This window comes from Passer montanus, unplaced genomic scaffold, assembly GCF_014805655.1.
Source record: "Passer montanus isolate IOZ18808 unplaced genomic scaffold, ASM1480565v1 scaffold11, whole genome shotgun sequence".
NCBI lineage: Eukaryota > Metazoa > Chordata > Aves > Passeriformes > Passeridae > Passer > Passer montanus.
This window is the reverse complement of record NW_024357613.1, coordinates 1459909-1476405: the sequence shown is the minus strand read 5'-3', so window position 1 is coordinate 1476405 and position 16497 is coordinate 1459909. Positions and strand designations below refer to the sequence as shown.

General features: G+C 41.9%; 1 protein-coding gene across 1 annotated transcript in view; it reads left to right on the top strand.

Annotated features, from left to right (window-relative positions):
* The first annotated feature begins 478 nt into the window (after positions 1–478).
* Positions 479–16497, top strand: part of SLC16A10 (solute carrier family 16 member 10) — a 64819-nt gene continuing 48800 nt past the window's right edge. The window contains exon 1 of the mRNA XM_039726625.1: positions 479–851. Coding sequence (XP_039582559.1) covers positions 479–851 — 373 coding nt within the window. The remainder of the gene's footprint in view (positions 852–16497) is intronic.

The window sequence follows — 16497 nt, the reverse complement described above, 5'->3', positions numbered from 1 at the left end:
CTCCCTCCGCTCCCCTCCCCGGGCGGCCGCGCACCGTGCGCTCCCTGCCGCCGCCGCCGCTGCCACGGCGCGGTCCCGCCCCGCTCCACCCCCTCCACCGGAGAGCCAGAGCGGCGGGCGAGGTGGGGGGGGCCCGGAGAGGAGCGTGGCTTCGCCTGCCTCTCCCCGGCCCCCCTCCCTTCCTCCCTCCTCCCCTCCCGCGGCCAATCGGCGCGGAGGGAAGCGCTCTTGTCGCTGACACCCCCGAGGGAGCCCCCCTTTTAAAATAAAGCGGCGGCGGCGCGGCGGGAAGAGGGGGGCGTGTGCTGGCCTCGCTCGGTCCCGCACACCGGCGGGCGGACAGATAAACAGAGCGAGCGCCGCGGGATGCGCGCAGCCCCCGCGGCCAGGGGCTGAACAGGCGGGGAACGAGAGGAGCGGGAGAAGGAAAAGGAAGGCGGGAGCGGCGCGCCTGAAGGGTCTCGCGTCCGCTCCGGGGATGGCGCCGGTGAGCGAGCAGCTGGAGCCGCAGGGCGCGGGGGGAGACCCCGCCGCCGCCGCGACCCCCCTGCCCGGCCCGCCGGCGGTGGAGGAGCCGCGGCGGGAGAACGGCGGCGAGTGGTGCCCCGGGAGCGGCGAGAGCGGGGCCCAGCCCCGGGCGGCGGCGGAGGAGGCCCCCAGGAGCCCGGACTGCCCCGGGAGCGCTGCGGCGCCGGAGCCCCCCGAGGGCGGCTGGGGCTGGGTGGTGATGCTGGCCGCCATGTGGTGCAACGGCGCCGTCTTCGGCATTCAGAACTCATGCGGGGTCCTTTTCGTCTCCATGCTCCGGCTCTTCGGCAGCAGCGACGACAAGCAGCTGGTCTTCAAAACAGGTGAGGGGCGGCCGGGAAAGGGGTCGGGGCGGCTTCCAGCCCGCTCCGCCTCGGGCCTTCCCCGCCTGCAGCCCGGGCGCCGGAGGTGTCCCGGCCCGGGGCTCCCGCTGCCGGCGGCGCCGTCAGGAGCCCCTCAGCCCGGGGGCCGCAGGAGCGAGACCCCTCTGGGGGCCGGGCCGGAGCCTGCTGGGGCCCTCGGGAATACCCCTGAGGGGAAAGGCGGCTCCCCCTGGCCGGTGCGCCCCGCAGCCCTGCCCGGGCAGCGACCTCCTCTCCTGGGGTATGGGGGAGAAGCTGCGGGAGGGGAGCAGGTGTGCTCTCGCTTCTTCCACAGCTGGAGCTTTAGGTATCCGCTGCCGTGCAGTATGCGTTACAATGAGCACTTCTGGTCGCAGAAACCCCTTTATTCCCCTGCCCCGTTACCCTAAATGATCGATTAAGAGTGGGGTATAGTGACACTTAAAATATGTGGAGAATGGGCTTGACAGTTGCCAAATCTGGCATTTTGATGTGCGGATTTACTGCTGCAACCGGTGTCACGCAACTCACCAGTGACGGTAATGATATTTACCAGACTTCAAAGACATTAACAGTACTCTCGCATGTTACTGATCCAAAGCACTTTAGACACGTAAGTGTCGATTAGTTAAAAGGTGAGCGTGCATTCTGTTTTATTTCATGGAAGTTTTTAGTGGAAAGTGTCTTGTGCTCTGACTTAGTAAGTTGAGGAAATGCAGTTTTTGGCCCTTGGCATAGCAACAATTGAAATTAAGCAACAGAATTAAAATTATATTTTATTATTGTACATAATAAAGTTGATTTACATAAACGATAGCTTCGTGTAAAATTATTAAAATTAAATACTGAAAAATAAACACTGTCTTTTATGTTTTTGTTAATTTCTTTAAAAAATGTCTAGCCTTGCAAACTTGTAAGCCTTCTAGAAAACTTTTTCAGTACAGAGTGGGTGTTACAGACCTTTTGAAATTTATGTCTTCCTTAATACTTGCATAAGTGGGCCTGAAGTTGAGTTGTTAAGACAAAGAAGTTAATTTTCCTCCTGCAGCTTAATAACTATTTTTGTCTGAAGTAGAAAACCAGGGCAGGTGTTTAAACTGAAGTGGGAAAGCTGAAAAGCTGTGGTGGAGCATTAAGTGATGTTCTCTCCAGCAGTTAAACAGTTTGCAGTGATATATAAGGTGTATTCCCCAGTGTTCTTGAGCTAGGAAGATGGGAAGCTGCATCTGCACATCAGGCTGGGCAGTGCCTGTTTCTCAGAAGGGAAATGCACATCCAGAAGTAGGAGCCTAGGCTCTCAGAAGAGAAATGCACATCCAGAAGTAGGAGCCTAGGCTCCTTAGCCTGCACAGGAGAAGAATGAGATTCAGAGAACTTTTCATTGATTACAGTAAAATGAGATTCAGAGAACAGATTCAGAGAATGCTGTGGACATTTGCATGCTGACCTGGGAGCTCCTGGCCAGTCAGAAATGCAGAAGCAAATGGGTGGCTGATACTCTGCCTGTTCATTGTACAGAAGTGTAAAAATTGCTTTTTCTGAGTATCTGGTTCGGTGGTAACCATCTCTTAAAATTTGTAGTCTTGTACTGAAAAAAAAAAAGTCTTTAGGTGGTAGTGCAGTAGTCAAAATAATCAACAAGAGAAAGTCTGAAATTATCTCCTACCTTCTAGAAGGGTAATTTCACCGCTGGTGTCTAAGTGAGGCGAGATTGTGGGTCCGCTCATGTTTTTGAAAATTTGCCCAATTGCAGAAAACAGTGGTGGGAGGGGGAGTTGGAACCTGGCTTTAGAGCCAAGTTGTTTTGCATCCTGCTTAGAAGAGCAGGAAGAGTCCCGAGTCCTGGGTATAGCCAGCACCTCCTGTATTGCTTTTTAAGTGATGTGAGGGGGGGAAAAATAGTTACAGCTGCACTTTGTTTTGCTTTGTCAGATGTACTCTGGTTCGGTAAGGCAGAAGGCACCAATTCTGCTTTTTTTTTTAAATCCAAATGGGTTCAGATTGGGGGAAATACTGCAAAATAGCTGCCTTGACTAGGTGACTTGTGTGCATGTGAAGAGGACTGCAAATACGTGGAGTCTCCTGTAAACAAAAGCACAGCAGATAAAAAAATGTTCCTTTCCCTTCCTGAAAGTACCTTGGTGAGCTGGGATACTGGAAGGGAAAAAGTCACTATGATTTTAGTGTTAGAGAAAAGTCTAGCCTGATCATTCCCATGGCATTGATTCAAATAATAATCTGCTGAGTCTCTTGTGTTTGGACTGATTGCAACTCAAACCTGGCAGTGGTAACTGAGTTAGTCAAGTTTAATGAATTGGAAAACTGGAATTTGTAATGAAAAGTTTTCTTGCTGTGGGGCTTTGCTTTGGAAAGCAAAGTTTAATAGTCTAATCCTTCTGGAAAATAATTATTTCTCTAATATCTGAAATGCTGATTTTTTTTTTGAGAGGCACGAGTATTCCAAGCAATTTCTTTAAGGACTCCAGGTGTCTGTGGAATTTTGCAGTTGATCCACAGTACCAAAGAATTCAGGTCTGTTTGTAGTTTGTTAGTTGTTGGTTTGTTTTTTTAATTTTTTTTTTCTTACTACAGGATTACTTAGCTGTTGCCAAGAGCACATGTGTTGCCAGAGGTTTTTGTGTGCCTGCTCTTTTGGGACGAGTCAGTAGTCATCTCTTGCCTGGTGTTTTTCTGAAAAGAGGAATTAAGTAGGTTACAATAAAAGCTGCTTTTGGTGTCTCTTAATAACATGGTGTAATATCTTAAAAGTCAATGCAAGGCAAAATGGGATGGCACTAAATATTGCAGGCTATGATTTTTTTGTTTGTGTTAGTAGATGGGTGGGTGTTTTCCAGTGTGAAAGGCAAAAAGGGAGGAGGCAGGATGGAGGAAGATGTAGTCAAGTGACTCTGCCTTGCAGAGTGGAAGGAACCAAAAGTATGAGCAGGGCAGTTTGCAGTATGCAGCATCAGCACTGGATAAATAAGATAAAGAACTATAATTAACATGGTTGCTGGATTTAGGAGTATTAATAGAAAAACTTGTGGGTCATAGAGGTTCAAAAATTCCTTCAAGGGACACCTTTTTATGAAAAAAATTTGAATGTAACTAGTACACAGTATTTCGTTATTTATATTAGCAAAACCCAAATTTCTTTGCTTATGTAGTGCACTATATAAGCAATCCCATTGTTTCCTTGTGTAGTCATTTTTTGTTCAAAAACTACTTGATTCATAACTCCAGGAGAGAAAAAGCCCCAAGTGTATAAAACTTCTAGAAAGGTGTGCCTGAAGTCTCAGGAAACTACTCTGTTCATTGTTTATAGCTCATTGTGTTTGAGGAACGAGTTGGATGGAAAAAAACAATAGCAATGAAGTACAGGAGGCTCGTGGTCCTTGGAAATAGGGCAGACTTAGTTGGCCTCTAGTGTTCAAATGCAGCTGTAGTCTGATCACCCTTGAAGGGAAAGGATTTGGTCCAGACCAGTCCAAGGTCTGACAGGAAGAGCGTTGGTTCCTTTCCCTATTGGAGCTGTCACATGGGGATGAGGGACACTGATCCAGTCCTGTTGTTATCTCAGAGATTTGTGTGAGCCCCATCTAGTCCTGTGCTTTGCTCTCTTGATAGTTGCCTCTGTGAATATGTACCCATACTTGTTTTCAAAGGCAAATAAATTCTATGACTCTAGTGGCAACAGAGATAAAAATGGTAGGTTTCATTAAAAAAAAAAAGTCAGATAAAATTATAGCTCCACTGCTTTAATTGCTCCTTGTTCTATGTTTTGCAATGTTGGCAGTTCTATGATTTGCAGTGCTGGTTCTGTAACTCTACTGGATTATTCTCTCGTGTACAAGTATTGAGTACGGCTTTGTGTACAGGTATCACCTGCACAGGAGTATGTACTGCTCTTCGAGTTCTGCATCCATGTGTTTGCTTTGTTAGCCAGTGTTCCTGGAAAACACCACCCCACCTTGCCTGGACTGGTCATCTGTGTGCTTGTATGCCTCTGGGTTTGGCTCTCTTAGGTGCAGCCTTTGGTGACATACCTGGATATCGGGATGATTGATTGGCTGGCTCAACACTGTTGGCACCATCACAACTCTTGGCCCTGGATTGCTGAGAGTTCGAAAGGGCGGGGAGGAGAATTCTGATTTTACTTTCACATTCAGACTGTAATTCAGATACTGAGGAGATAATGTTGAATGACTTCAAAGATCTACAAGAGATAATCTCACAGGAGAGTTTGAAGTTTTCTTTTACTCTTTTCTTGAATCTTTTGATGTCTTCCTGAGTTTTTCTCCAGGGATTACGACCATCAGCAATTTTGATATGATTCAAGTCCTTGTTGTGTAACTGTCCTTCAGAACCACACTTATGTTTCTAAATCTATGGGCTGCTGTATCCAATAAACTGGGAACCTTGGCAGGCTGGACCTGTGTCACATGGTTTATGAGAGAGCAACTGACTTTTCTTTTTAAGAAGTAGTAAGTCAAATTTGGAACACAGAAGTTATCAGAGCCCACAAGTATAATTTGTGTGAGGTACTACTTGAAGGGTACTTCCTGCAAGGAAGGGACTCCACTATTATTATACCTTAGTCAATAAGGACTACATTGCAGTGGAGGATGAAGTTCCACAAAAAGCTGGACTTCAGTTTTGAACAAAAAAATGGCTACACAAGGAAACAATGGAATGACTTATATAGGGCACATCATTATCAGTGCTGCTGTAGTCTACTTTCCTTCTCATGCTTGTGTGGCTACTGAAACCAGAACAGCGAACCAACAGTGAATGCTAATCTGAAAACTAACCTGATATATAAATAGTGTTTCATTTTATCCAGCTACAGTAATTTTTGTACTGCTTTGACCTGGCGTTGTGATTATGAATACCTATGCAAATGAAGATTCTGGAGTAGTTGATATGATGATTGGGTCAAACTGGAAAGTTTAAGGCAATTTCTGTAGTATGCTGTCTTTGTTTAGACCAGAATGACTAATACCATTACTGTTTTTGCATATAGACGTGCAATGTCTTTATATCTTTGGAGCATTTCTCTTATAGTCTTGTCAACTACTCTGCAGAGTGATTACTTAGGTTGTCTTGTGGTTTTTTGTTTTTTTTTCCCTTATATTAAATTTTACATTGGTTAGGTTCTTCCTGTTCCAACCCAAGGTTAAATTGCAACAAACAGCTTTGTTAGGGAGAATAATCTTCCTAATGTGTCCGAAAGATAGTTACCAGTTAATTTTTGTGATTTTCTTTAGAGGCAATACTTGAATTTCACGAGATGAAACATCCCTATAGAATTCATAAGATGATTGGGAGTTGTCACTGCTCTGCATTAAATCCACATGCCTCAGGTGATGAGCTCTGGTGTGCTGTCTGTCAGACAAAACTATATCCTCTAAAATCTCCTTCATACAAATCCACTGAAATACTAACTTTCACTGTACTCTATTCATCGTAGTTTTGTTGCATGTAAAATATGTTTCATACTCCCAATGTTATTTCTTTGTCAATATCTCTGTTGCCCTACCTCTCAGTAATGTAGAGTAGAAAGGTACTGTGTCATGTTACAAAATGAGGCTTTGCTGTTTTCTGGCGTGACTGATGTCCTATAATGACACTGTGCTGTCTATTTTGCATTATTTACATAACATATTGTTTTTCTTGCTGCTTATTATTAGTACCTGCAGTCAGTGAAGCTTAGTTGACTTTGAAGTTTTCCAGGAGTAAGAGCATTATTTCTTGCTCTTCAACTTTGTTTTGTTTAATTGGTTCCTGTAGTCTGTTCAATGCCCTCTTGCTCATCCGTTTTTTGGCTACCATTCTTTGAGATTTCTCAGATCCCTTCCTCATTTTTGAGTTGCCTTAAATAAATGCTGTTTAAAGGGGAAGTTAGCAAAATGTGTATGTCTATTAATAACCTTTTTTTTAGACTTAGCAAGATGTACCTGTGCTTAGTATTTGCCTATCCATAAACACGATTTCATCTTTCAACACAGTCTGCTTGCCTCTGGACACTTTCTGTTTCCTGATAATGTTCAGTCTCTTTTATCATGATTTCTTTAGCCTCCTGAAAGCAGTATTATTGAAGGCCTCGAAGTTTAAATATTATTGATCTCTCTTTATATTATTGAGTTACTAGTTTTGTATGAAGCACTGTTCTTAAACTACGATAGCATAGTATGTATATATGCCTATTTACTCTTAGCCAGTTTGAGTTAATTAGAGATAATAACAAACTGTAGCCTCCACTTGAAGCAATTTCTACTAGAGCAGGCATCTAATGACCTTGCCCAGTTGGGTTTTGATCCAAGGATGGAGACTCCACAGCCTCCAAAGTGCCAGTGTTTGGCTACTGTGAGCAATGAAGTTTTTTCTTACCTTTAAGTGGAATTTTCTCTACTTTGATTTGTGTCCATTGCCTCTTGCTTCTCATTAGAATACCACTGAGAAGAGTTTGGCTCAGTCTCTTCACATCTTCTCACGGGGTATTTGTGCATGCTAACAATGCCCTCTGGGGCCTTTCCTGCTTGAGTCTAACCAACACCACCTCTCTCAGCCTCTTATCTCTGTGTCAGATGCTCCACTTCCCTTATCTTTGCAGCCCCTTGCTGGATTCACAGTAGTAGTCAGACTGGCTGCTCCACCTTGGCATTGTTGGTGTTTCAGGCTTTTGACACTTGAAGGTCTTAGAGAAGGTGAAGTCAATCCATTATCACCTCCCTCCTCCTTTGTGCTGACCCCCTCCCACCTTTCCCTCACTTGGTAATGTAAATACGTTTGTGCTGACCCCCTCCCACCTTTCCCTCGTAAATACGCACCAGCACACACCTCCTCAGGTGTCTGAGTGCCTGCTGCCTGCCAGGCTCTTTTAATAGAATTCTACACATCAAAGATCATGCTTTGAAATGAAAAAAAATATTCACAAAATTCTAACTTTTATTGCTGTGTATTGCTTAGGAAAATAAGGATTTTCAATAAACATTCATCTGTAATGCTCAGCAAATAATTATGCAATTTGAAGTTGCTTTTGCTCTGTGAACTCCAGGGAAGGAGATGCAGTGATTATTTGCATCCAAGCTAATGTAGCACTGATAACATAAGTGCCTGGTTTTAAAAATAGTCCTTGTGGGAAGGAATTATACAGGTTCTTTCTTATGTCCTCCACAGTCTTTTTTTAATTTAATTTTGTGAACAAACTATGCAGCTTTAGACCACTGCAGTTCAACCTTCAGCAAATATGTACAGAAAGGATAATTCTGAGAAAACATTCCATTGTGATCTTGCAGTATTTGTTTTCGTTTCAGAAATCTAATTTATTACAATCTCAGCAACTCTGTTTTGGATATTGCCTTTAATTTTCGTGGGAACTGGATAGGAATGACTGGTTCTAATAGCTAAGTTAATAGCAGCCCTTTAGTAAGGATGGGACCAATTAAAAAATGATCAGAGCTAGTTCGTTCCCACACACAGGAAGGGATTACTGAGATGTTGAGTCCAGCCTTTTTGTTATCAGCAGCATGTCTATAATCCCGTGGAACATGGTGTCACTTAGATGGTAGGGACTTGAACTTAGACTGGAAGTTGTAAAGTAATTTCCTTGATGCCTTTTTTCTGAGTAAGCAGAAGTGGTGCAATCTTTGGCTGTTTATCTTCTGCAGTGTGCTTTTTTCAGCAGAGCTGTACTTTATGTATATCTTCCAAGTACTCAACAGTTTTGTTTTGTTTTATTTTTTTTCATTTTAAGAACATTGATTGGAGGAATAATAAGTAATTCGAAACATGTTAACTGTTAATTTATTTTTCTTAGTCTCTAGCTGTTGTCCTCTGGGAAATGATTTGTAAAACGTGCAGTAAAGATTGTCTTCTGGCTCCTAAACTGGATTTTAGCCGTTTTATCAAGATGCTTCAATAGAAACATTGCAAATAGAAAATGCATTGAGTAAATAAAGTCTTCCCACATCATTGTAAAGAAGTATGTTGATATTGGTACCACATAATTTTAGTTGTATTTTATCAGTGCAGTAACTGAGGAAGGATAAAACACTATGATACAATGTTCTAAATAAACTGTGATCTTTAAGCTCCTGCAGTCTAGAATGAATGAACAGTACTTTCTTCTGCACCGAAACACAACTTTCTTAGTGGCAAGGTCATTAACACCAGGAACAGTGTTCTTGTGTACCAGGTAGGAAAGTTTGTTTTGAAGAAAGAAAAACCCAAACCCCCCCACTTTATTTAGCAACAACATCAAAAGAGATTGTTCTAATTAGAAATGTCTTAGTTGTAGCACTTCCTATATTGCGTTGAAAGCTTAAGAGTCAAAGCATTCATGAGGAAAAGAGAAGGTTATTATTCATTACCAAGTGATCCTGAGTGAGTTGAGATGTTGGAGATGGGCTGTATCTTTGGAGACTTTTGTCTGTGTTGTCTCTGGTATCAGCACTCTAAACCTGCCTGTTGTCCTTGGACTGACTTCTGTGACTTTGCCTTGTTTGGTTTCTGTCCCCAGGTGTGGACTAGCCATGTGTCTCTTGAGACGCTGCTTAGTCTGCTCTAGATTAGAGTTGGGATGGCAGTGAAGCCACATACAGAGTGAGCAGTTGAGCAACAAGGACATCAGTGTTAAACAAATGGATTTGGTTGGTCCAAGGAGGCCTCTAGCTCTTGTCCAAAGAGCTGGAAGCACTAAGTGTGCTTGGGGTACACAGCCAGGGCTTTCTAGGACAGTAACTTGATCCTGTGTTGTACCTGAACGTGCTGGGGTTGGAACAATCTCAATGGGCTACCAGGCTGAGCCTGTTTGTTGTCAGTGTGCTCCAGTTTGGTGCATATTGTAGTAGTTTCATAGTGTTTGGAATTGGCCGATGACATCTGCTTGTTTTTATGAGAGGAAGGAAGGTGTGGTAGCAGTGCCTTACCTAAAGATGCAGTTACCCTCAAAGCTCATGAGATTGAAATTGAGAGCTTGAACTGTGGTGCGTATTTTGGACATGACAATGGTATGTGTCATGGTTCAGAATAACAGCCTTATCAGAAAATTGATTTAGTACGGCTAGATAATATTTTTTTGAGTCTTGAATGTACTGTTTATATGATGACTTTTGGATTCTCCTTCAATTTATCTGTGAAAATACTGCCTGTGGCCCCTTGAGTTCATTGGATTAAGTTGTCATGTGTGTGACAAAACTGAAGGTACGTACTTTAAAGAAAGCCTTTATGATTTTGGCACACAAAAGAGAATTTGAAGTTGCCCTTTGTTCTTTTATAACTTCAAGTAATTTCTTACCTTTGAAATATTTATGTAGCTTAGGCTCTTCAAAACCCAGCATTGCATTCCAGACTTGAAAGAAATTAGAACTCTCAATTTGTAATTTCTGCCACAGCTGGGTACTGGCAGTGATCTAGAAAATTAAATCAACACTAGGAAGTTTTCTGGAAGCTTAAATGTGCAAGCCTGGGATGTATTTTCTAATCCTATCAGAGTAATGCCATTTTTTACAAATTGAAGCATGAAGCATTATCAGCTTTTTACACCTCTATACATATCAAAGTATTTTGTTCATAGTGCAGCAGTTTAATGAATATTTAATTTCATGCAGTGAAATCACTGACCCTTGAAGGTCTGTGGGGGGACTGGGACAGAATTGGGTAAATTAGTGGGAAGGCTGGAGTAGAACTGCAAAAAATTAGTATGGACAATGTTAGTCTTTGTACGCAGTCAGAAGTCTAGTCAGCATGGCCCAGCTCTAGTGTTCTGACTTTTTTTTGCTTTTTCTGATATTAGGCAAAGCAAATAGTATGTTGCATGAAATTTATGCAACCTCATGCTGCAGTATTGATCTTTTGTATATGTGGTTGAAGGGATTTAACTTAATGTATGTTATGCTCAGTCTCTGCATTGAGGTCTGTGCCAACAACTGTATACTGTATTAATAACTTTTTTATCTGAAAATCTCAATATTTCAGCAATTGGTCAAAATATTTTAAAGTATTCTGTAGATATTATATAGCTGTATTTATTAAGGATAATTGTATTGGAAAAATAGAGGTCGAGAAAGGCAGATATTCTACAAACTACTTTGCTGCTTGTTCTTTGGGATAGTCTCTGAGCAACTGAGATTTCTTTTTCTGTTTATGTGGTATCCCACTTGCCAGTATTCCCGGTACATATTTTCATGATCAGAGTAGGTAAGAGAGGTGCTATAAAGAGTAAACTTAAAGCCCAGGTGAAAAGTTTTGTCATGTCTTTAAAACTGCCTCCATCTGGACCTATGTGGTTGTTCTGGAGTTTCAACAAAAAAGGGTGTGTGTTCTTAATGGGACTGCATTCCTGTAGGTTTTGAGTTAAGGGCCAGAATGGAAAGGATGGAAACTTAAAACATGTAGCAGATTTCCATATTGAAATTATGTTGTCTTCTGAAGGTGATAAATCTTAGCATTTCTTACAGCTTGCTGTTTATAAGCAGTGTGAGTTCCCTGGAAATTGAGTGCTATTCTTTGGGGTAGGATCTCAGCCTGAGACATTGCTGGTCAGTGTTTATTGTGCAGAAGATAGGGATAATATGAACAGCATTCTTAAAATGAAAAGACTGTCATTATTTTTATCAAGACATTGCTTTAACAAAAGAGGATTGGGGCTCTGCTTTTTCTTCATCTTTGCAGAGATCTACAGAGAGCTCCATTAACTGTTCTGGAATTCCTCTTCAACATGCTTATTTGTGTTTTTTGAAAGAGAAGAATTTCTTTTCTCTTGGTTCCAGTGGCTTAAAACCTGGTTAGTGTTTTTCTTTTGTGTATTAAACTAAAACGTGAAGTAGGGGAGGCTCAGTGGATTCTAAAAGATAAGTAGGAGTGGTCATACTTAGAAATGGGTAAGAGTAAGGTGGACAAGGTGACCCCAACAGTCACCATGTGCCTGAGAGCAAATGCTTCTTGAGCTGTCAGGCTTGGTGCTGTGACCACTTCTCTGAGGAGCCTGTGCCAGTGCCCAGCCACCCTCTGGGTGAAGAACCTTTTCCTGATATCCAATCTAACCCTCCTCTGGCCCAGCTTCAGGCCATTCCCTCAGGCCCTGTCACTGGGCACCAGAGAGGAGAGATCAGTGTCTGCTTGTCCTCTTCCCCTCATGAGAAAGTAGTAGAGTGCTATGAGGTCTCCCCTCAGTCTCCTCCAGGATGAACAAAGGTGCCCTCAGTCCCTTCTCATATGGGGCTTCTCCTATAGACTTTCCACAGTCTTTGTGGCCCTTCTTTGGATGCTCTCTGACACTTTATACCCTTCTTATAGCGTTGCACTCAAAGATGCACACAGGGCTCAAGGTGAGGCCATGCCAGTGCAGAGCAGAGTGGGACAATCCCCTCCCTTGCCTGGCTGGTGATGCTGTGCCTGATGCACCCCAGGATGTGATTTGCCTTTCAGTTAATTTTCTTTTTATGAATTTTAAATTGCATGACAGAAAAATCACAGGGGCCATGAACTAACTTTTTCTCTCAGGCTCTCCATGCCATTATTGCCAGAGCTACCACCTGTCTCCTGTGCAAAACTCATTTTGGGAGTGGTGAATTCGTTTTAAGGTAATCTTGCAACCAAGTGTGAAATTCTATAATGAATAAAGTCCTTTTTTCTTGCATAAGTGGCTGAAGTGGCCAACCTTTTAGTGAACTGCTAGGTGTAGCTTTGTGTGAAACAGACATCAATTGAGTCGTGGGATTAACAGTCTGTGATTGGGGAAGTAAATGAATGTTTAGTGGGAGGCTAAGAAGTAGTTACAGAATGGCTTAGCCGTGTTTACACAAAGATAGTTGAAATGAGTGGAGTTCAGGACTAGAGTACATGCAGAGGAAGGAAAAAGGAGCCTCCACTTATTGTTAGGGCTGGTGAAGAGGAGATCAAAGGTATCTGCTTATTTTAAAAGTGGGACATCTTGTTAAGCCACCCTCCATTGGGAATGCTACATCCACACAGATGTGCTTGTCTTCTAAACTGACTTGTACTGGTTCTGATTACAGTTATGCTTTGTTGGCATTGTTGTTTGCTTTGGCAGTTACTTTTTGTCTTTAGTTACCTCTCCATTTTTTATGAAGTAATTTCATAATTGTAAAGCACTTTCCTGTGTGCAGTTGGTTTAGCTTAGATGGGCATAGCTTCTGTGAAATTCTGTAAGTAATGAGTTTCAGTTTAGTGTAAGACAAGGTTACCACAAATATTTAGTGATAAAAGACCATAGGTCTGTTCATGTGCTTGCCTCCAATTTAAGGAGAGTTTCAAGTATTGTATGTACATTTTTGCCCTCAGTAGTTATATCTGGCCTGTTTTAAAATAATAAATGGGTAAACTATATATAGTTTATAGGGTAGTTCCTCTCCCTTATCTTTTTTCCTGTTTTTATCTGGGTCACTATGGGAGTGCTGAAGCAAATCTGATGTTGGAGGGTTGTTTTATGTTCTGAAAGGCGTGATATATACTGAGGTGAGACACAATCTTCCTAAATGGCACTGGTGCCAGTCATTCAGTGATGCTTGCCATCACACTGTACCAGTAATGTGCGTTTTGCTTTCATTGGTGGTTTTTTAAAATTTAGCTTTGCTCTACTTGTCTGTGTTTGTTGCACTGGTACGCTGAGTGACATTTTCAGGCAGTGATGCAAAATATGCAAGAGTGGTGTTACACCTGGAAAAAACTAGCAAGATGTGGAATTCAACTGGCAGATTGTAGTAGAAGGAGGTCTGTGGAGTACATTTAGTGGTTTGTGGAGAGTTACTGAGCTGGGCAGATGCCAGCTTTTAACTTTAGGGTGGGCTGAAATTCTACAATTAACCCAAGCTGTGCTGCCTAGGTCTCCACTGCCTCTAGTGGGAGCTTTGACTCCTCACTCACACAGGCATCCTCGCTTGGCTGCTTTCACAGGCAAGTCAAATCCAACCCCAGGTGTCCTGTAGAACACCAAAAACTGCTGTTTTACCCTTATGAGAATGTGGTACATCTTTGTGGTCTTTGCTCTAACAGTATCTGCAGCGACACACACACCCATCCATGCTACTTGGAGGTCACTTTTACAAACCTGGTTAGTTGGATATTTAGGGAGTTATTGCCAAAGTTGTCTTTCTTTTGAAGGTTTATCAGAGCCTGATAGGATCGATACAGAAAGCAATGCCCCATGGAACTCTTTGATGCTCTGATCTTGTATGTAGTCAGTAATTTAGCTCTGTTTGCCAATGGGTCTTCCATGAGATGTCGTGTGATCTTTACTTCATGACATATGGAAAATAGGCTGGTCCTGACTTCGTGGCTAACACTTTTGAATGATTCTTGAAAGGTAAATTCATCTTGTATTTGGAATACTTAAATTCATTTATATAACTCCCAACAGTTAAACTGTAATTGTAGGTGCTGGATCCATTTCAGCTGTTTCCAAATATGAGGTAGTTATAGGCAGCTTTTCCAGGTATGTTTGAGTGGTTTCTTGATGAGCAAAGTTAGGCTGCAAAGAAGAATAAAAAAAATCAGTGTGAAAACATCCAGAAAGTTGAAGTAGTTTATCAACCAGTACTGGTAGACTTGTAAAGCTGGTTCTTGGAGGCAAGATAGAGCTGCTTGGTGTGTCCTCCCCACCCCCCCCACAGCACTTTAACCTTTTTGTTTCCAGTTTTGCTCTTGGCACGGTTATAGAGCTGCTGGCATACATAGATGTCAGCCAGTTATGTCCTGTCTCTGGGAGAGGGAATTCATGCTGAGTCCCACATTTGGTAGAAGTTGGAAAGTGCAAATCGCTCCCTCTCTGAAGCAGTGCATTGCTTCTCTGAAATTTGTTGTGGCAGGACCTAATGCTTTGCCAAAGTATCTGGGAGATGCCAGTTGGTACCTGCCATTCAAATTTTTTTTTAGGTGTTGGCTGGGCTAATATGCTATTTGAGGCTTTGGTTCATGCGTTAGTTACATCTCAGGAGGATAACCAAATATTTGTAAATTAAATTGGGAATGTTTTTTTAGGAGGAAGCTGTCTAATAGGTGAATAATCTAACTGGATTTTAGGTGGATATATCCAAGTACAAGTGGAATCATTCTGGTAATGTTTTTTCTTAATCTAAGGAAACCACATAAGAAAACCTTGCAGTAGTTAAGGCTTGAAGGTATTAGCTGTAACAAGAAATTTGTAGTTACTTTTATGTTGGTATTAGAGGTTAAAGAAAACAGTAGAAAAATTGAATCTGAAAGCCTAGACGTTGTTTGCCGATCTCTTGATGTAAAAAAACCTGATTATAATCCCATTGGTACTCACTTTTATATATGCTTGGTACATATTATATATGAAAAAGTTTCTATTTTGTTTTTATAATTTATTTAGCTTGAATATTCTGCCTTTTTTGTGTTGGTGGGCTGTGTGTTTGTTGTTTTGGCTTTTTTTTTTTTGACTGGTTTGTTTTTGTTTTGTTCTGTAATTCTCTTAGTTTCTCTTGAAATAGACCAGTTGTTATGAAAATAGTTTGGAATACCATGCTGCCTGGTTTTGTCTTAAACAGGTGTAGGCAACCAGTGGCTCTGCTGGGTATCAGCATGGAAATGAAGAGCCACTTCTTTTCCTAACAGTTATTGTCTGTATATAGACAGTATCTCGAAGTGCACTGCTCTGTTGGAAAATGGCTTGAAGAATAATTTCATTTCTTTCCTTCCTGAAATGGTTTAGTTTTCTCATTAGGAGTGTTATCTAAACAATTAATCTCAAGATTTTGCTGTGCTGTTGATCTTCAGCAGCAGATTGTCAGGTCTCTTGAGTTCCTGTGTGTATCAGCTCTTGATACTTTACTGTTGAGAACTGCCAAGATGTTGAATTCTACAGTTTCTGTTTGCAGCTGTCTGCTTTTCTGAGCTCTCAAACCAGAGGAGAAATGCAGAAAAATCGAAATACTCTGCTGTTATTTAATAGTTTTACTACTCTTATTGCATTTACTTTTACATTCCTTATGTTAAATGAGGTAAGATGTTCTCCACTTTTGACTGGAAAGAGGGAAATGTAGAAGTAACACTTAATCCAATTAATGTATTTTCCTGCTCTGATTCATTGTGATGACTTTGAGCATCTGGTGGTAACTGAGCATGAGCTGCTTAAAGTCACAGAAACCCAATTCCTATTATTTTTGCTCATTGAAGAGAATAAATGAATTACCAGACACTAATCTTGGGATAATTGCTTGCTGAGCAGGAGATCTTAGCTCTTAAAGAAATTAGTTTTGTAAGTTTATGGAGCTGTCAGAACTAGTGAACTATTAAAAAAAGGTTAACCACAAATGAACAGCAGCTGAGCTTTCAGTCTTTTATTCTTAACTATTGCAGTTGAACTTTGCAATATAGAAATATATGCAGTGGAGATAAATATTATTTCTTCCCCTTTGCTGTAGTTTAGTCCCAACCAAAACTGGGATACCCTTGTGAGTTTTACTATTATTTATCAACTGAAGTTTAAGCTGGAGACTGAAATTTGGCAATGTTTCTGGCAGTACAGCAGTAGGAGGTATGTGCAGTAAGATGCACTATGTACTGCTGGTTTGAATGACCAAACCATTTTGGGTTTGAAGTGACTGTTATTTTGGGTTGGTCCTCTGATTTGGACATGGATGAA